This window comes from Cetorhinus maximus, chromosome 9, assembly GCF_964194155.1.
Source record: "Cetorhinus maximus chromosome 9, sCetMax3.hap1.1, whole genome shotgun sequence".
Classification (NCBI taxonomy): Eukaryota; Metazoa; Chordata; class Chondrichthyes; order Lamniformes; family Cetorhinidae; genus Cetorhinus; species Cetorhinus maximus.
Window position 1 is genome coordinate 103,102,664 of NC_135887.1, and position 21,511 is coordinate 103,124,174.

Sequence of the window (21,511 nt, forward strand, 5' to 3'; positions counted from 1 at the left end):
AGGAAATTTGCTGAGTGGCAGTGACACTGAGGATAATAGGCAATTACTTGGTAGGATGTCTCTACTGGTATCCCACAAGCATCTGTGGTGTGTCATCTATTCACAGTATTCTTACCAGAATATGGGATAAGAGTGCCTCATATCCAAGTATGTCCATGTCACAAATGTATTAGTACATTAAGTAAATGGACAAACTTGTGGCAAATGGGTTTCTATGTGGACAAATGTGAAAAAGTTCCACTTTGAACATTAGGACAGACAGGGTACTTTTAAATAGCAAAAGTTAGAAATAGTGGAAGTCCAAAGAGTCTCAAGGTCCAGGTTCGTGTATTATGAGAAAGTCAGATACAACAAATAATTAAAGGCTAATGGAATACTGGCTTATATACCTAAAGGACTATTATTGAAGAGAAGTTTTGCAACAGTTGTGAGCAATGCTAGAAGGCATTGTCAAGTGTTATCAGAGCTACTCTACCCCAGAGTCTAGTTGCTGTTGGGTAAGTGGCTGCAGTGCATCGTGCAGAAGGTGCACCAGAGAATAAATGTTTAAGGCAGTGGATGGGGTTCCAATCAAGTGGAGAGTATTCAATCACACTCCTGATTTGTGCCTTGCGGATGGCAGAAAAGCTTTGGGGAGTCAATGTCCAGCTTCTGATTGCTTTCATAGCCACAGTATTTACGTGGTCATTGGTAACTCCCCAAGAGGTTAATGGGGGCTTCAGTGATTTCAACACATTGAATACTAAGGGAAGGTTGCTAGAGTCTTGTTGGCAGTGATTACCTGGCATTTGTGGCACAAAAGATGCTTACCACTTATCTGCACAACCTAATTGTTGTCCAGGTCTTGCTGCCCATGTACACACATTGCCTCATTAGTTGAGGAGTTGAGAATGCAACTGAACACTGCAACAACAAATAACCCCACTTCTAACCTTATGATGGAGGGAAGGTCATTGATGAAGCAGATGGCTGGGCCTAGGACAAGAAAAGGTAGAGATATGAGGCAAAGACAGGCATATGGAGTTAGATCACAGATCAGCCATGATCTAATTCAAACGCAGAGCAGGCTCAAGGGCCTAGACCTGTTCTATGTTCCAAATGCCATTTCATCATGAGAATTTCCAACCCAATATAGTCATCAGGAATTGATTAAAGTTAGAATTAAATATAGCACAATAAATAACTTTATAAAGAAAACATCAGTAACATCTTAAAATAACAAGAGCTTTATTTGAATACATTCTACAGTACTTTAAATGAGAATTTAACAAAGGTGTGCAAGGGTTAGGTGATTGTAGCACATTTATAAGTCATAAATGGCATCCCAGCCATTGGAACACTGTTGGGAAATGTGATCAATTTTGAGTTGGAAATTAGTTCTGACCCCTTCATTGAGGCCCCTTTGTCGAAGGCATCTCTTCAAAGCTCAATTCACTCCATATAGTTGTCTCTGGAACAGAAAATGTTGAATGGGTGCGTTAACTTAGATGACATCAAGCATGACATTGGCTCAAATTAAGTATTTTGTCACATTTAAGACCCATGTAAAAAAAGCACATGACAAAGTTTTTTTTGCATAAGCAAGAGTCCCTTGTAAACAAGAACCCAGGAAATAGTGAAAGGTGAAAATTCTATTACATTGCAGCCAAACCAGGTAGTTGATAAAGCTGATCTTGCTATATGACTGTGCAAAGAGAGATAGACAAGAACTTTGGGCACAATGCTTCTGCAAAACATCTCATTGACTGCTCGAACAAATTAAACTACACAAGTTTGAGTCATCTACTTGTTCTAACGCCATTTGGTTTGAATCTGAGCTATTAAAACTATTGAGGTGTTCTCTGACAAATGCTAAGAAGACCATTGTGACCAAATGCAATAATTAAAATTAGCTAAAAAAGACAGGTCAGGCACATTTTATGTGATGCATTACATGCACTGTAACTTGTAATTAGCTCCATCTATCCCAGAGTAATCAGTCTTAGCTAAAAAGCAATTTCATCACAGTCATTATGAAGACCATCGTGAGTATAAACATCATTTTAACTCTGGATCAGATGAGCTGTGTTGAGAATGTAACTGAGTATATAATTAATGTACGCTTATATGCAGACAACTGCAGCCAGCATAGATACAAACAGTTCTCTCTACACCTACTGGGGAAGTACATTCCGCAGCCTAAGAATAACCTCCTGCATGGGCAGGACATTTCATTTATAGTACAGTGGCTAAAAGCAACTTCAGTGGGAAATATTAACCTTTTAGAAAGCCTTAAGTTAACTTATATTACCATGGAGAACAGAATTGGAACCCTTGTTTCACTGTCCAGTTCCAATTTTTGCTTCCCCATGCCCCCACTACACTAGCAGCCTGGAATTCCACAAATGAATAGTTTGTCTTTTTAGTGCTCACTCTTCAGACGGTAGTCCAGACAAGCTACCACTCAGACATCACAGCCAAGCCAAATCTATATTTGGTGGCACCAGTAGATTCCAGAGTGACCAACTTGTTACCAGTGTCTGAAGTCATGCTGCCAACTTAACAACTATAGAATATGGATAACTGCACTCATGCCTACCTGGTGAACGGACATCACAGTCTTTTTGAAGGTTCAATGGTAGAAAAGGAAACACTTGTAGACCACTGAAGATGTCTAACTGAAATGAGGACAAATATACCTTAACTTTGAAAAAAATCTTTAGGAGTGAACACAGCTTTGTATAATTTAAAAGGTAAATACACATGGTCTTAATCCTTTCCAAAAAGGCCCAGCAACTTTCTCTACTCTCCAAGTCACAGCATACAATTGCAGTTGTGAGAGCACCCATCTGTAAACATATTCACAGCTTGATTATTGCACTTTATAAAGTAGATTTTTTTAAAAATCAGTACCCTTGACCCCCTTTGTCATCTTTGCCTCAAAGGAATGACACTTTCATCAGCTGGGGTGCTTGGTAGGGTTCGGGTGGGTATGTAGCTGACTGTGAATGCAGATCTGCACCCAGAAGGCTCTGCTACAACAGGATAGGATACTGCAAACAATTGAGTTTTGGACAAACTGCTGGCTCAGGATTTCCTCTCATTTTCTTTCAGCCTTGGATGTGTATCTGCTTTAGGAGGCCGCACCGTTTAAAAATTTGGTTGCACCAGCTGCAGCAACCCTGGGCGAGCTTCTATGAGTTACAAACCAGTTCCAATGCAGCAGCAACCATCAATGGTTACAAATGCCTTTGAATATGATCTAATTCTGCAGAAACAATTCACACTAGCACAGATGTTATTACATTAAATTAACTATCACTACAAATTGAATGCTGGCAAGCACTCACATGCTTGCACACTGCAGCTCATCATGACAAGTACTTTCAGCTATCAAGTATTAGCCTTATACAAATGCAAAAAAATCTCAAATATTTTCAATTGTAAATGTGATTTCAGTTTGTTATTGTTAACCTCCACTTAAATTTCTGGACTTAATTACTTCAGTCACTTAATCATATGCTGGTGTCTGCACTGAAGACTAGAAGAGAACTTGAAAGTTAGAAGCTACAATACAGAAGTAATTACTAGTCAGACCAACATTCTTCTCAGACATAAAAGGATACAATGACTCAATTTGCCATTCAAAGGGGCCTGCTGAAATGTAACTAGCACTCCGATCTAAACAATATTTGCTTCAGTAAGTAGCACATCATTGGTTGATTTGAATCAAGTTTTCCAGATTTACAAGTTTCTTTTTTGTTTACCAATCACCATCACCCTACAACAGCTTATGCGAGAAATGAATAAACAAATCTGAACAAGTCATAAATCCACATTCTTGGGTCCAGAACTAATATTCAGCCTTCCTCCAAATGAACAGCTGTCAATAGCTTACATTTATAGCATTTCTAATATCGTGAAACTCTTAAGGTGCTCGACAGGAGCATTATCAAACAAAATGTGACAGTCACAAGTTTTTGATCATCTGGCTAAATATCGAAAGAGAGAGAGTGTTTAAAAGGAGAAAAGCAGCAAAGATATCAGGAGGGAATTCTAGAGCTCATCCTAGGCAACTGAAGGCACAGCCACCAATGGGAGCAGGATTAAAATCAGGAATCTGCAAGAGGCCAGAACCAGGAGAGATCTGGGAATGTTGGATGAGGGGACAGAAATAGTATGGGGAAGGAGGCCAGGAAGAGCTTTGAAAACAAGAATGACAATTATAAAACAGATGTGGCCAGACCCAGAACAGGTCAGTGAGCACAGGAGTGTTGGGTGCAAACAGACCTGGTATAAGTTAGGATGCAGGCAGAATTTTGGATGAACTCAAGTTATGTAGGGCAGAAGGTGGGAGGTCAGCTAGGTATGCATTGGAATCATCGAGTTAAGAGGCATGGACGAGCGTTTCAGCAGATTAGCGAAGGCTGCAGCAGTCAGATAATCTCGGGGTCAAGTAGAACACACCAAGGTTGCAAACATTGTGATGGTTCAGCCAATTAGGTGCCAGATAGAGGATAGTCAGTGGCTAGCTTGTGGCACAGACCAGGGACAATTGACTTCAGATTTCCCAATATTTAGATGGGGGGAAATTTCTGCTCACCCAGTACTAGATGTTGGTTGCAAATCAGAGGTGATGAGGTAGAGCCAGGTGTATTTAACATACATGTGGAGCCTGACACAATGTTTTCAGAAAGTAGCTGAGAAATACAGAGTCAAGGATAGAACGAGAAGCCACTGCAGGTCATTTGTGCAGTCACAATCAACTGACACAAAACCCGAGACCAATTGCTAGCAGCCTATGTGACCAATATGCCAAATAAGCAGCAAATTGACCAGCAAATGCTTAAACAAATTGCACTGAAACACCTAACTCCATACCTCATTACCACAAAGATCACAATGCGTTAGATAGACAAACTTGAACAGGTCATTTAGAAGCTGTCTGGAACAAGACACTAAAATGACAAGCCTAAATCCTCCACTTTTCACCAATGTATACAATTTTGGATTCCCTTGAAATAGCAAAATTGCAGAAAGGAATTGCAATTATTGAACAGAACAAAGAAACTCCTGGGACCTTAGGCTACTCCACTGAAACACCAGCTACCCAAAGTTCAACCACGAAATCAATCGTTTTATAATGAGTAGAACACGTCATTTCTGGATAATTTAATTTTCAGATACTAGCATAAGGAGGATTAAAAAAGATTCAGCAGCCAAATCCCCACAACAAAAAAATTGAGAGAAACTAGCGATAAGATTTACACTACAGAATTAGGCTATTTTGATTCTGCAGAGAGTAGTGAATATTGCACCACATTCACAGCACAGAAACTTCAGTCTTAACATGTCCATTATGCTCTACACAAGCCTCCTTTCACACCTCATCTATCAACATTGTCACTTATATTCTTGCCTGCTTCATGTCTACCTAGCCTCCTTAAATGCATCCATACTATATGCACCTAAACTCTTGAGGCAATGACGGGCATATTTTAATTAGTTTCAATCATTTGCTCCCATTTTATTAAAGTGTAGGAGATGTAACACGTTCCCTTTTAACTCTCATCACCCAGGGCCCCAAGCACACTTTCCAGGTGAAAAAGTGATTTATTTGTACTTCTGACAGTTTAACATCCTGCATTTGCTGCTCACGATGTGTTCCCCTTGACATTCGGGAAGCCAACCTCAGATTGGCTGACCACTTTGCGGAACACCTCCATTCAGCATCTTGAGTTTCCGGTCACTTGTCATTTTAAATTTGTCCCACTCCACTCTGACCGTGACCATCTATACTGTCCCAATGAAGCTCAACACAAGCTTCAGGAATAGCACCTTCTCTTATCGATTCGGCACTTTCAATCTTCCTGACAACCTCTCCACTCTTTTTTTGCTGCTTTTGGACAACAGCTGTTGACATAATTCTGTTTTTCCTCCCAGTTATATATCTAGATGCATTTTTTTTCTTTACTTGTCCCATTACCATCTCATTTTGTCTTGCACCATCACTCTTTTGTCACTTATCTCTCCAGCCTCCCGACCTATGTAGGCCTTGCTTTGTTTCTTCACCACTATGCACACCATTCCCTGCCTCTGTACTCCATCTCAGCCTCTTCTGGAGTTCTCCAGCAAAAGTACTGAAGACTTGTGCTCCAGAACTTGCTGCACCCATTCTAGCAGCTAGGTCAACAATGGTGCTACTGAGCCACTCTCAGTGATGGACATTGAAGTCCACCACCCAGAGTACACTCTGCAGCTTTGCCACCAAGTGCTTCCTTCAAGTGGTGCTCAACAGAGGAGCACTGACTGATTCAACAGCTGAGGGAGGGCGATATGTGGTAATCAGCAGGAAGTCTCCTTGCCCATGTTTGATCTGATGCCATGAGACTTCATGGGCTCCTGAGTTGATGTTGAGGGCTCCCAGGGCAACTCCCTCCTGGACTGTATACCACTGTGCCACTACCTCTGCTGGGTCTGTCCTACCGGTGGGAGACCCAGCAGAGGTGGCATTGTCTGGGACATTATCTGTAAGACATCATTTCGTGAGGACGACCATGTCAGCCCGTTATTGTTTCCGCTGCCTAGGGCGATGCTGGTTGGTCCACCCAGTTTCATTCCTTTTTTGAGACTGTAGTGGTTTGACAACTCAAGTGGCTTGCTAGGCCATTTCAGTGGGCATTTAAGTGGTTGGAATCTGGAACACACTGCCTGAGGGGGTGGTAGAGGCAGGAACCCTCACAACATACAAGTATTTAGATGAGCACTTGAAATGTCATAGCATACAGGGCTAAGGGCCAAGTGCTGGAAAATGGGATTAGAATAGAAAGGTTCATGTGGCTGGGACAGACATGATGGGCTGAAGGGCCTGTTTCTGTGCTGTACAATTTACTATGTATAAGAATCAGCCACATTGCTGTAGGTCTAGAGTCACAGGTAGGCCAGACCAGACAAGGATGGCAGATCCAATCCTAAAGCATTAGTAAACCAGATGGGTTTTTACAACAATCAATGATTTCATGGTTAGACGACTTTTAATTCCAGATTTTTATTGAATTCAAACCCCACCATCTGCCATGGCAGTATTCAAACTCAGGTCCCCAAAGTATTACCCTGGGTCACTGGATTACGAGCCCAGCAACAATGCCAATACGCCATCACCTCCTCCTACTGTTCACAGTGCACTCCAAAGCATGGTTTACTTCACTTCAAAAGACATACCTGGATTGCCTGGCTTATTTCCATGATATTCATGGGCTTATTCCCATGATATTCCCAGGATTGATGACCAGATGAAAATCAAAAGTTGCAATCTGGTGAGAGTAAATAGATTGTTCAGAACAAATTCAGATTTAAACCACATGCCAAATTATTTTTGTATTCATTATACGCTTTCAAAAATTTTTTCACACGAATTGTTCGGGTCTGGAATGCAATGCAAAGAAGTGTGGTGGAGGCAGGATCAATCGAGGCATTAGCTGATTATTTGAATCATGTGCAGGGGTATAGGGAAAAGGCAAGGCAATGGCACTAGATCATCATGCTCATTTGGAGAGCCGGTGCAGACACGATGGGCCGAATGGCCTCCCCACGTCGTATAAATTCCGTGATTCTGTGAAAACTTTAGTCAGTCTCAACAGCATCACTGCAAATGGGACATTAAAATTACTGTTTAACTGCAGTAAGACTCAAAAGGTGGCCGTTATATTTAATAAACTAAATTGCACTTTATATCTTACAACAGCCACCATCAAATAATCAACTTTACAAAATAGATTAGCAGCTAGTTTGATGAAATCCTGAGCAGCAATCAGCAAATGCCTTAAGGCAGTCTCATCACAAAAGGCTATGTAGACCATCGTGAGATAAAACATCATTTTGTGCTCAGTGATCATTAAATTACAAAAAGCTGGTAGAGTTTAATTGCTGGTGCTTATTTTAAGGTGACTGTAAAGTTTTTAAACAAGAGCACAAAACTTGCGCTCGGTGTGGAAGTGAACATGAATTTGCACATAACTCCCCTCGTGGAAATTAAACATTTGCGCTTTCAGGTCATCGCACAACAGGAGAAACCACTTACATTGGCCCTCGTGTGCTCACAGCGATAGGGGGGGGGGGGGGAAAAAAAAAATTAACGATGATGTGGAAACACATTAAAGGCGTGAAGTGGGAGACCGAACCGCATCAGGAAACCCAAATGAAAGGCCACACTCACAAATCTCACTTTCCAGTCATTCAAGTGCCTGGCTCAGCCACGTGGTGAAGTCTCCGGGCCCTCGGCAGCGCCATGGCCTTGAAAACCTCCAACCAGGAACCTGCACGTTTTACATCAAAAAGGAAAAAGTGAAAATTAAGTGGCCGAAACCACCAAGTCACGTGAAGGATGGCATTAAATTGCAGCAAAGTGGAGGCTGGGAGCCCGTATAGCCGCAGGGAAACGCTCAGAGCCGCCGTTACCTTGGCTTCCAGCACCTTCCATGCAAACACAGAGCGAGCGAGAGAGAAAGAGACCGTCTCCCGCTTCCGGGGCAGTATTTATTTCCGGAGCTACCGGAAGTCATAGGCACGTGACTCTACGCATCTTCCGGTTTGCTGACGGCCTCCAGCCCGGGGTTCGCCTTTTAGCGGAAGCTCGGGGCCGTCGCCATGGCGCCCAGCCCACAGACGGTGGCCTTGGTCTCCTGCATCGTGCTCTGCTGCTCTGTCCTCTTCTCCAAAGTCTTCGATTCCCGAACGGCAAAGGACAAGCCTCAGCCGCCGGAGGGTAAGGACCAAGGGGGATTGGGGAGGGGAGAAAGAGAGAGACCGACCGACCCCCCCCCCTCACACAAACAGGAGCCTGGCTTCTGCTCACCCTAGCCCCAGGTCCACTCCAGTCACCTCCCACCCTCACCTCGCCCTTCCTCCTCTCTTCCCTCCTCTTTATTCCGGCCCACACTTCACAAACACCATTCATTTGTTGCCATCATCACCTCCAGAGTTGTGCTTTTCCAATAAAGTTTATTTCTGCAACCATCATGTTTTGTTTGCGTTTTCATCCTGGTTTCTTATCCTCCCTGTTTTCCCCATGTGGTCTAGAATCTATGCTTCCACAATTTTGTGTATCAACCCCCTCAGTTGAAGTTTGCCATGTTGGGTTACTTAATCATTTTAGAATTTTGAAAACTTCTTCAGTTAAATCAGAATCAGCTTTGTAATTCGGCTCCCATGGTTGTTCACATAACCCAGCAAATTATGTTGGGTTTTGAGCTACTGGTTAGTGCTCGTGTGGACAGCTCTGTTATTGAACTGGGCAAGTCAAAAAAGGGAAGCAAAAGGTACATGCCATCTTAAAACGTTGACAACTTTTCAGTATTTTGACAGGAAGCAGCTCAGGTGCTGGTGAAAGTTCACATTAAAAGCCTGATGTATTACACTAGTAGTCAGCAAAGCTGATTCATGGCAGTATTTTCAAGGTTATTGTCAATTATCATCCTCTGGTGATAGCTGCAGATGGGCTGCCTTCAGTGGAACCATAACTTGTATTTAAATAGCAGCTTTAATGTAGAAATACATCCTAAAATTCTTTAGAGAGAAAAATTAAAAGTGAATGAGTTAGTGAGGGTACATAAAGCACATAAGGGGAGGAGTTTAGGGAACAGGGTATTGCCAAATGGCTGAAGAGAAACAAGGGAGGTTGCAGAAGTAGAATAGGGTGAAGCTATGGAAGACTTTGAGGATGACAGGAATCTGGTACAGTGTGAAGAATGTTAGAAGAGTGGGGTGATGCAGGACAGGATACAGCCAGTTGTGTTTTGAATGAGCTAGAGTTTATGCCAGTGGTGTGCCAATGACTACTGGTTACAACTTTGCCAGAATATCCAGTTGTCCTTCAACACAGGGAATCCTAGGGGCGTGTATAAAGTGATCAAAAAGGCAACAGATCTATCCACAAAGAAAATGACTGTTGAAAACTAAGGCAGAAGAGGTCATCATTGACTGCAATAAACAGTTGGAGAGATGGGTGGAACACTACCTTGAGTTGCACTCTAGGGAGAACACTCACCAAGAAAGCTCGAGACACCATAGAAAGCCTGCCTGTCATGGCAGGGCTGGATATCGAACTCGCAGTGGAGGAGTTTAGCAAAGCTATTGACTTGCTTGCCATGGGCAAAGCTCCAGGTCATGATGTCATACCACCTGAATAATCAAGCACGGGAAACTGGTATTCCTGCAGGACCTGGACAGCATATGCTAAGCAGGAGAAATGGCTGAAGTTTCTCCCTTTGCTGTCTCTGTCGTATCCTTGGCATCTTTTGGCAGGACAAGGTCACCGACTCGGAAGTCCTGAAGCATGTTAATTCCATCTGTGTACACTCATTGCTAAGCTAATGACATCTGCGCTGGCTCAGTCACGTTCATTAGATGGACAACTGTATATCTAATTACCTTCTGTATGGTGACCTCCTGAACATCCATACCTCCATTACAAGTGAGATATGAAGATGGCAGATATTGATACTGGCAACTGTATTGAAGTAAATTTTCAGTCCACTGTCTTCCTCTGTCGAAAATGCAGCAGACTCTGCCAGAACAGAGTGGCTGAGCTAGACGGTTTTTTGATTGCTAAGGGAGTCTGAGGTTATTGGAGTCAGGGAGGAAATTGGAGTAAAGGCCACAATCAGATCAGCCATGAGTTTATTAAATGGCGGAACAGGTTTAATGGGACAAATGGCCTACTCCCATTTCTTATGTTCTTGTAACAGTAATGAAGAAAATAATGCTCTAAAGAGTGACAACTCCCCAGAACTAGATGATTTCCAATCCAGGGTTTTGGAGGAAGTAAGTGAGAGCATTGCATGTTCCCTAGCTATAATCTTGAAGTTCTCGTGATTCAGGAACTGTCCCTTTAGATTGTAAAATTGTGTATATCATGCTGCTGTTTTAGGAAAGGGGAGGGAGAAACCAAGCAATTATAGACCAGTTAGCTTAACATCAGTTGTCGGGAAATTACTCATGGTTGTCAGCTGTCCCTCAATTTGAGAATGATGTCTACTCAGAGTCGCAAGTTTCTGCCATGTGACCGACCAGGCCAATTCTTGACTCTCAGATCCTTGGGCTCATGAGGCAGGACGCCTCATGAGGTAGTGGGATTAGGAGAACAGGATTTGCTTCCTTTTCTTTCCTCCTTTGCTGCTCTGCCTCATCATTTAAGACACTGTGAAATTACTACAGTCAATAATGAAAGGTAGTGTGACTGAACAACTTGAATATTTTCAGCTGATCAGAGAAAACAAGCATGGATTTGTAAAGGATAGGTCATGCATGACAAACCAGATTGATTGTTTTTAAGAGGTGACTAAAGTATTGGACAAGAACATGTCTCATGGATATTATTTGTATAGACTTGCAGAAAATTTGATAAAGTTCCTCATAAGGGACTGTTGGCTAAAATTGAAGCCCATGGAATTGAGGACAAATTACTGACCTGGTTAGGAAACCTAGGAGACCTGAGCGGCAGGAGACAGTAAGTAGGGATCATAGGCAGGTACTTTTTAATCGAAAGGATGTGACTCGTGCTGTCCTTCCAGAACACTTGTTATGGCCTCAACTATTCACTCTATTTATTAATGACTTAGGTGAAGGGATAGAAAGCCACATATCCAAATTTGCCAATGATGTGGAATTGTAAGCAATGTAGATGGAAACATAAACTTACAAAGAGATCTTGGTAGATTAAGTGATTTGGGCAAATGGATTTCAATATGGGTAAATGTAAGGCCATCCACATTGGACCTGAAATGGATTGGACTTAAATGGTCTAAACAGTAGAGGTCTAAAGAGACTCGAAGTCCTGGTACACAGATCATGTCGCAAAAAAAGTACAGAAAATAACTACAAAACTAATGGAGTACCAGCTTTTATATTGAGAGGATCAGCGTATAAGTGGGCAGAAGTCATATTTCAGCTATACAAAGCCAGGTTAGACCACATATAGAGTACTGTGTTCAGTCTTGGGCTCCATACCTTCGGAAGGATATATTGACCTTGGAGGATGTGCTGTGTAGACTTATTAGGATGATATCCCAGTTCCAAGGGTTATATTATATGGGGAGATTATACAAACTAAGACTATATGGAAGGGATAAGGGGTGATTTGATTGAAGTTTTCAAGATATCAAGAAGAACACAGTTTCTCTTTCTCTATCTACTCTATTTCCACTGATTGGGAAGTCTAGGACTGGGACCATAGTGTCAAAATTAGAACCAGCCTTCCAGGAGTGAAATTAGGAAACACTTCTACACACAAACGTGGTAGAAGTTTGGAACACTCTTCTGTAGATGGCAATTGATGCCATATCAATTATAAATTTTAATCAGAGATTCATAGATTTTTGTTATCCTAACATATTAAGGAATATGGGGCAAAGGTGGGTATATGGAGTTAGGTTGCATATCAGCCATGATCTGTGAAAGGCAGAACAGGTTCAGGGGACTAAATGGCCTATTCCTGTTCCACTGAAGTGCAGCATGTACGTGAAGAAGAGGTGGCAGAGAGATCCTTGGGGAACTTCAGCGATCAATGGCAAAAGAAGCTGTTGCTGGAGATGTATTGGATGTGCTGGGCAGATAGGATTCGAATCATGCAAAGACAGTCCCACAGCATTGGAAAACAAAGACAAGGCAATGGTGGAGGATAGCACGGTTGACTATGACTGTGCCAAGGAGAGATGTTAGAAGACAAAAGCACATAGTGCATTGGGGATCCAGTCACGGTGATGTCATTAATGACTTTGACCAAGGAGGTTTTAGTACAGTCAGCAGGATGGAAACTAGACTGAAGGAATTCTAACAGACTGGCAAAAGGTTGGAAATAGTATCCCACAGAATCAGTGCTCGGATCACTGTTCACAAAACACATGAAAGATTTGGATTCTGGATTTAGGAATACAATTTCAAAACTTGTGGACAACATCAAATTGTGGGGTGGTTGGGGGAGAGTACAGTGAAGACTGCATAAAAAATACGAGCCAACATTAGCAAGCTGATATATTAGTTATGTATATAATGGACAGTAATTTTCAAATGTGGTCAACAGTTTTTAAAATTTAGGAATCATTAATTGTTTTTAGAGCTATTTAAAGGAGCTGTGGCAGTTTCTATCACAGACAGTTGAGAATGTTCAACAAGTGCAGTTCACGATAGCTGCAGCAGTGACTAGAAATATATGAAAAGCAACACAATTTATAAATTTTATAGTTTAGCATTTAGATCAGTATCTTGTATTGTGTTCTGTTTGACAAGTTAGATTGAAGCAATCTACTGTAAATATATAATTTTTATATAGTTACTCGTGTGTTTCTGCTAAATACATTCTCTTAATAGTGTAAACCTAGAATGTGGTTTGACGTGATGTCTGTCTTTATTGAACACAGATCCTATTGAGAAGCAAAATAATTGTATTCGTGAAAATAATTACCGGGCAAATTATTCTGATCGCACTCATGGGTGCATTAGCAATAGCTTACCTAAATATCAAAGCTAGTGATGATACTCTTGAAAACAAAGAGGCTTTGGCATTACTTATGAGAATGAACCAACAAAGCCTAAAAATGTATCAATAGAACATAATGACATATTTCTGCATCTAAGAGAAGAAAGAAATGTTGGAAATGGGACGGTGTTTAGAGAAGATGAATGGAGGGTGTGATTATGATGATTTTTAAAAGGAGAACGATGCGGCCCGAGAAAGAAGTGTTATTGACGATGTCAATTATATAGGGACCAGGAAATCTAAGTAAGTGGTATTAATGGCAGGGCAGGGGACTGAAAAAGAAGTATCTAAATCCCAGGGCCTCCAGAGGGCATATGGGGAGATTAAAGAAAAACTACAGAATGATGGGACCAGGGCTAGAGTAAGTGGGGACTGGAGATGTTCAGGAGCTTATAGTAGAAAGGGAGGTGATAGTAGAGGCTTTGATTCTTGGAAACAAAGAAATCCGTCAGTTCTTTGTACTTGTTGGCAGTAAGGGTTGAAGGGGGAGAAAAATGAGTTTGTGGAAAGCAATTCATCATGGAGAAAATAAGCCATAAATTATCCTTGCCCTCCAAGATAATCTCAATAGGAAAATTTGCTGATGAAAGTGTGACATGATAGAGGTGAAGATGGTTGTGCATGGTTGAGCAAGATCTGGTGATGAATGACTAGCCCAGTCATACCAGATGTGCTTGAATTGGTGACCATCAGACTTAATGGACAAAGATTGGAATTATGCTAGTAGAAGAAAATGAGCCATTTGGGACAAACAGAGGCATTGAAAGCAGAGATGAGGGAACTGTTGAACAGGTCAAAAACAGCACAGTTGTTGTGACTAATGGAGGTGAGAGGAAAGGAAGTTGGAGGATGGCGGAAGGGGATTTTTCCCCCAGAGATAATGTTAGGGCTGTGGAGTAGGAGGTAGAAAAGCAGGGAAAAATGTGAAAAGGAGATGTAAAAGATATCAAGAGAGATCCTTTTCAATGATTGAAATCTCAGGTAGAGGGGTTGCCTGAAATGATGTCAAAGAGTGAATCTAGGTATGAGTTAGACGGAGAGAGATCAGAAAGTAAGTGAAATTGGACAAGTGGAGCTAAATGGAATTTAGATGTAGGTTGAAATCATCCGGATACAAAGTTACTCAGTGTTCAGGCTGAGGGTAGAAATCAGTGATGAAGTCAAGGTAAAGCTTGAGAGTGCAGCAAGTGATCATGATTTGAAGTGAGGTGGAAGGGATGGAAGAGGATAAGTTAGTTGAAGGCAGAAGATGGGGAGTGGTTAAGGTGGGATTTGGCAATAAGAGACACAGCACCCCTAAAGTGGCCTTGGTGAGGCAGATGGTGGACTGTAGCCGGCTATGAAGGCTTTGGAACTTCCAGAGAGTCCAGAGCAAGTGTGTCAGGACAAGCAGGTTTAGAGGGTGGGGAATAATTGGATTTTGGTGGGGAGGGGAGAGCAGAAGTGATGACAGGAATAGTTGAGCAGGAAAGGAGGGTAAAGAGGAGAAGAAAAGGATGAACAAAGATGGGGAAAGAGGCTAAGGACGAAAAGAGGAAGTGGTGCAAAAAGAGGTTGGGAGAAAGGGTGAGTGGGAGGAGGGAGAGAAGGAAAAAGAGGGGAAGAAGTAGGAGGACAGAAGGTAAAAAGAGGAAGAGGAAAGGAAAGGGGATGGGGAGAGGTGATTAAGAAGGATGGAGAGTTGCTGATTGAGAGACAAGTATTAATCAGGACATCTGGAGAATTCCTCTGCTCTTCAGTCTTTTGGCACATGTCTACAGTTATGACAAACTTCCAAAGTACATTATTGGATTTAAAGCACTTTGCAATGTCCTAAAGTTGTGAAAGGCAAATATAAGTGCAAGTCCTTCTCTTTGCATAACTCTTTGCAATGATTACAGAACACAAAGCAAAACAACAACAGAGGTATAATATAATCAGAACGCTTCTGTCATACTCACTTCTTTGTGAAAAAAAGCGTAATATAAATTTTACTTTACTAAAGCTTTCCAAAATTGTCTCCTCATTTTTCAAAAGTTATTTAACAAAAAGCTACTGGCAGAAGGCACAATGAGGTTAAGGAAAATGTTCCACAACATTCCATTTGTACAACAGACTAAACAGCAGTGATGCATCCTAGGAAATCAGGTGCACTCTCAGATTGTCTCTTGGATTATGTAATCTATTTTCAACATTGTTACAGCTATGGGCAAAAATATTAACTCCAAACCTACGCTTTCGGGAGAATCAGACCTTCAAATAAAAATTTTAATAACTGGCATTGAGATTCTCAAAAGATAATTCCATGAATAAATTTGTTATTGCAAAATTTTTATTTTGTTCAACCTTATGCTGGATATTAAACATTAGAGAGAAAAGCATTTGAACCAAGCATTTTGAGCAATTTATGGGAACCCAGTGGCTACCTTGCATATTCTCAAATAATACACTCTATAATTTTAAAGTAGCAGCTATTGGATAGTGCTGCACCTTCATTATTGAAGCAAAATGCTTTAGGGATGCCCTCAAAGCATCCTTGAAGAGGTCAAACATACCCGCTGACTCATGGGACTGGCTTGTGACTGACCAAAATGGAGAAAGCTTTCACTCAGGAAGGCATCAAACACAGCATGAGACTTCGGGAATGTACAGAGGTGAAGTTCAGGCGTTGGAGTGAGTGTACAAACCTCCAAACAACCCATCTATCCAACCCTCCAAGCACCACCTGCCCCGCGTGTGGCAGTGTCTGCAGATCGTGCATTGGGCTTATCAGCCATCTTAGAACCCATCCAAACAGAACGGAAAACGATAATTCTCAATTATGAGGAGCTGCCTAAGAAGAGAAGACCTTCAATATTAATACCATTGGCATATCCGATTTTTAAAATTTCTCATCTGTTGGAAAGGAAAAACATGAATCTGGTTAATTTTAGATTATTAAAAATCCTGATTCAGTAAAGTTAAATGCCAATTTAAAAAAAAAACACCCTCAAAGAGCAATGCTAGTCCATGAAAGGGTCCAAATTTATTGGGGGAAAATTGGATCCTGTAAGCTATTCAAGGATTATCCAGTTTAAAATACTGATAAAGCATTGTGAGGGATTAAGAACCATAAGTGGAAAAAACATCCAGTATCAATCTTAAAAATACTGTCTTTAACAACCAGCTACAAATTTGATTTGTCAAAACATTGTATGGTCGAGCCTTACTCCGGTTAAATATACTATGTATTTAAATTAAATCATATAGGGATGATCTGCTTGCATTCCGATTTTGATAAATGGGTAATATCTCCATTGGAGTATTTCATCTGCTAGCCTGAATAAAGTAATTTAAAAACCATCAAAAATGTCAGATGTCCTCTGACTGTGGCTTACTTTCACTTTAACCTAGTTCTGCAGCAAAAATGAAAAATGCAACACAATTACAGTTTCTCTGTTTATTCAAAGTCTAGTACAACTAAAGAAATGCTTTGTGATGGTTCCACACATTTTTATGACTACACTGATATGAGACCTTCACTGGAATAAGCACCAGGGCTACTTGAAACACAAAGTGAAAGCAGAACATTTAATTACCTTGAAGTCCCATTCCTCCCACATTCTATCAGGAAAAGGAATTATTAGTTCTTAATCATTGCAAAATAAAGCCATTTGGGGCCATTTTTCAAAAGAAAATGAATAAAATGCAACACCATGGGACTTGCACATCACAAAATACCTGTTCGCCAGCCAGATTTTTAAAAATCTGCTCTGAAGAAGGGTCATACGGACTCGAGACATTAACTTTTTTTTTTCCACAGTTGTTGTTGGACCTGCTGAGTTTTTCCAGCATTCTCTGTTTTTATTTCAGATTTCCAGTATCTGCAGTATTTTGCTTTTATTCAAAAAAAAAATCATTACTGTGCTCCAGGTATAGAAACTATTTTCAGCTCCTATTGAAAATAGGAAACAGTGAATGGCTTGGTCAGAAGTGGGCTTTAAGTAATCCATGTAAAAAAGCAGGATTGAAACAGGAACACACACATTCAGTCACAGATCTGTGCAACAACCAGTATTGTAGATTAGAATCAGTAGATAATCAAATATTAAGTATAGAACACCCAATCAGTGAAGTTTGAGTACTAAGATGTAATGTGCTCCTATTATCATTCCTGTGTGCACTATTTTTATAGAGGGGTTAATACCAATTAGAAGCTCTATGAGCATAAAAGCATTAATATTACTTATGATAAGAACAACTAATGTCAATAGCAAAACTCATGCCTTGACCCTTGGACTTTTGAAAAGTTTTGTTCATATTCAGGTCATCTGAAAATAATACTAATTACAGTAACAAAGCTACAGCTGCAAGTTCCCCTCAAAGTCAGGCACCATTCTGACTTGCTGTTTCATCAATGGCGTTTGGTCAAAATCCTGGAACGGCACCCCCACCCTAACAGCACTGTAAGTGTATCTACATCATATGGACTGCAGCGAATCAAGATGGTGGTGAGTCACCAATTTCTCAATTCGGGATAGGCTTACACCCCATGGATGGAATTAAACAAATCAGAAAGCAAAGGAGATTATTTTTTTCATTGGTTTGACTTCAACCAAGATGCCAGAAGTGGGAAAAACACCATTGCAACATTCACTCCTCTAGCTGCAGTTTTTTTTAAGGTAAATTCTTTCATTGGCTAAAGACCACATTTAAAGAATGACAACACTTAACTAGTTAAAAGCTCAAGCTCAAAAGACTGACATTCACATTATAGATCTTTTGGTGTATTTTTACTTGTCAAAAGAACATCGTAGTGGCCACTGCAGTGAGATGGGACACAAACAGTAAGCTCGCATTGTGCTTGAAGATTTGAAGAACTTACATTCCTGCCCCCTGCCTCATTATTCCACTATCTTCTTGAGAGAGGTGCCTACCAAAAGCTGGCGCAAAGGCCTGTCCCAAGTTCCCACTGGAATGCTGGTCAGGCTCCCAATTTTGCAGATGAGTGGATTTATTTTTTAACTTCCTGCTCCTTGAATGGAAGGATTCCAGACATGGCTACAAAGGCAGCAAACTTGGTAGTATGGAGTATAGCTGTAGAACACGTCTTTTCCAGAACCTTTAAGGGGACAGATCTATGCCTGGAATTTCCCAATGCATACAAGTATCGATGGGCAGTGCATTTGACATAGTCAAATCGTCTCATTCCTCTGTCCCTATTTCAACTGAAAACCATTGGACACAATATTGTGAATAGCTACTGTAGAAGTGCACAACACACTGCACTCATTAAACTGCAAAGTGTACTCCATAGGGAGTTGCATATCACTCAGCTATAAAAAGTACTAAAATAATTCAGTGTCACTTTTGTGAGCCTTTTATATGGACCTGTATTGAAAGCTGAAGGATTTGAAATGCATTATCTCATCTGTGAATTGCTATAATTATGTGACTGAACATCTTTACATAGTGGTGGGTCAAAGCTTTAAAATTACGTATACGTTTTCTATCAACTAATATGCACAAATGATTTTCCAATTCAGATTATAAAACAGAATTTATAGAAGGGGATACAGCTGTTATTTCATTACAAGCTATAAAATTACTCAGTCAGAAAATAGATTAATATTTGAAGTTCATAACTCAATCCATTAAGTATAGAAGCAGTGCTATGACAGGACATTTTACCAAATGGAAATATATTTTATAATGTAATTACTGGACAAGTAATGGTAGCTAGCTAGAGTGATCCCTCGAAGAAACATAGAAAACATAAAGCACTTCAGTTACAACCAGCAGATTTCCTGTGGTGTTACTCAAAGTAATCAGACGATCCACTGAAGAGAAAATTAGTTGTGGCTTGTTTTCAGGCACATGACTAATAATGAACAAACAGCAAGCACCTGAACCTGGAAGCTCGAGGCTCAACTGAAACTGGGCCTCATTTTGACAGTTGTGAAAGCTGTTTGTGTCTCCCTCACCGTAAGAGACAGCTGACCTTTTTTTCACTATTACACTTGCAAGTACACCAACTCCATCATCTCAAAAAATCAAGAGACAAACTGTTATAAAAATCAAGAGATTTGGTAAAAAATCATGAGTTGCTATTATTTTCAAACATAAAACAATATAGATTGACAATTGATTTATAAACATCATTCATTGCTTATTTAATCACTAGCAGGTCAGAGAAGGACCTGCCCTCCCACCATGGTAGAATGCTACAGCACAGAAAGGGGCCATTTGGCTTTTTTGGTAGAGTTGTCCAATTAGTTGCACTGTGTTTCTCTTTCTCCCAGTCCTGTAAAAAAAAAAATTCCCTTCAATTACTCATTCAGTTCTCTCTTGAAGGTTCTTACTGCATTGGCTTCCACTACTCTTTCAGGAAGTGTATTCCCGATAATGCTCATAATTCACGATAGAGATGTTAGAATGATATGCTGACAGGGTCAGATGAAATAAAGTGGGAGGAGGCTCTTGTGAAGCATAAACAGTGACATGGACCAGTTGTGCCAAATGGTCTGTTTCTATGTTGTTAAGTTTGATGTCACATTCTACAACATGTTTATACTTTCCACATGTGGTGCAACTTGCTATCCAAATGTCATAGCTTTGCACAAAACTTTGTCCAAATTTAGCTGAGACTCCAGGTTCAGAGCAACCCAATACCAACTGCTAGGTCTGCCCAATACTAAGTGCCCAGTGTAAATCTGCTCACCCCCAGCACCCACTTGCTGAATTTGCTGCAAGTCTCTGCTGGCCTGTCAGTGAATCTACTCAGGTGACAGTTTCTAGTTCACACACCAGCTAATGGAATTAAATTGCCAAATAATGTTAGTCTGGTGACAAGAGTCCAGCCCTGACAAGAACTGAGACCCCAGGAGTCCCAAGGCTAGGATCAAAGCCCAAGTTCCAAAGATAAATGGCCAACACCTAATCCATTTCACAGACCAGCTCTCCACCTTTTCCACTTAAGAGACTCTGCTGTTTGAACAGATTTAGGTCCTCAAAATTGCATCTAAAGTAGGAAAGGTGGAACACTAGGGTGGAATTTTAACCTGCAAGAGGATTTTTTGTGTTGGGGTGTGGTGGTGTCGGTATGTGCTGGTGTCAGTTTGAAGGCACATAGGAAACCCCCGTGGGGATGGCAAGTCTGAGCATTAAATATGTAAAAAGACAATTAAAAGCATATTTAACCCTCCATTCTTAATGCCAGAACATGGGTTTCCTGAGCAGTTTGAAGCTCTTCAAGATCAACAAGGCAAGAGCAAATTAGTGATTCATAGGGCTGCAAAATTGAGAGGCTGAAAAGCCTTTAAATACTGAACCAGGACAGTTGCTGCCTTGCCTAGGCGAAATACTTTTGTGTATAGAAATTGTTCTGAGGGTGGGCTTTCAGTGCTTTAGAGATGATCTCAAAGACTGTAGAGGCCATTTCTGCTACCTTATACTTTCTGAACATGATCTGCCCTTCCCTGATGTCAGCCTTCATAGCATCATTAAGCAGCTTATGCAGCTCTACCTTGGACCTCTGATGAGGTACAAGGGGAACAGCAACACGAACAGCAGCAGGAGCAACATAAGTAGCAGCAATTCTTTCCTACTCAGCCACTTGCTACTCCACAAGACAAAGGAGATGGGCACAGAGCAGCTCTTGTTCAAAGGAAGTGATACACCCAGCACAGGGTAGACAGACAGAGGATCAGCTTCCTCGACATGACTGAGCGACAGTGTCTCAGGAGGCTTGGACATTCTCAGCAGTTTGTTGCTAACATTTGCAGCCTCCTGGAACAAGACTTGCCTCCAAGTTTGCAAGGTGGCTGTGCATTGCTGTCAAGATCATCACTGCCCTGAATTTCTTTGCTTCCAGCTCCTTCCAGGGATCTGTTGGAGACATCTGCAGGATTTTGGAATCTGTGGCACACAAGTGCATCTCCCAAGTGACTCATGGCATGTTTGCTATTTACATCCTCTTGCTACTAATGAGGTCAGTCAGGATGAGAGGGCCCTTGGGTTTTACTATGATGGTTGAATTCC

General features: G+C 41.1%; 1 protein-coding gene, 1 long non-coding RNA gene and 2 other non-coding genes across 5 annotated transcripts in view; 1 reads left to right on the forward strand and 3 right to left on the reverse strand.

Moving 5' to 3' along the window:
* Positions 1-1,149: 1,149 nt before the first annotated feature.
* On the reverse strand, positions 1,150-8,504 carry LOC144684876 (uncharacterized). The gene is made up of 4 exons (XR_013577581.1): positions 8,195-8,504; positions 7,201-7,292; positions 2,579-2,657; positions 1,150-1,450 (listed from the first exon to the last, which is right to left on the reverse strand). It is a non-coding gene; the product is annotated as an uncharacterized LOC144684876 (long non-coding RNA).
* Positions 1,967-2,046, reverse strand: LOC144685100 (small nucleolar RNA SNORD35). Its single transcript, XR_013577619.1, has one exon. It is a non-coding gene; the product is annotated as a small nucleolar RNA SNORD35 (small nucleolar RNA).
* Positions 7,781-7,861, reverse strand: LOC144685099 (small nucleolar RNA SNORD35). The gene has a single exon (XR_013577618.1). It is a non-coding gene; the product is annotated as a small nucleolar RNA SNORD35 (small nucleolar RNA).
* Positions 8,505-8,574: 70 nt separating the features above from the next.
* Positions 8,575-21,511, forward strand: part of LOC144684234 (protein RIC-3-like) — an 87,086-nt gene continuing 74,149 nt past the window's right edge. Inside the window, exons 1-2 of one of the 2 annotated variants that reach the window (XM_078547871.1) lie at positions 8,614-8,743; positions 10,725-10,800. Coding sequence is in view for 1 of the 2 variants with exons in the window: in XM_078547870.1 (XP_078403996.1) it covers positions 8,626-8,743 (118 nt within the window). In the remaining variant the exon portion in view is untranslated. Of the gene's footprint in view, positions 8,744-10,724; positions 10,801-21,511 lie in introns of both variants that reach the window. The other variant, XM_078547870.1, reaches the window with a different exon arrangement.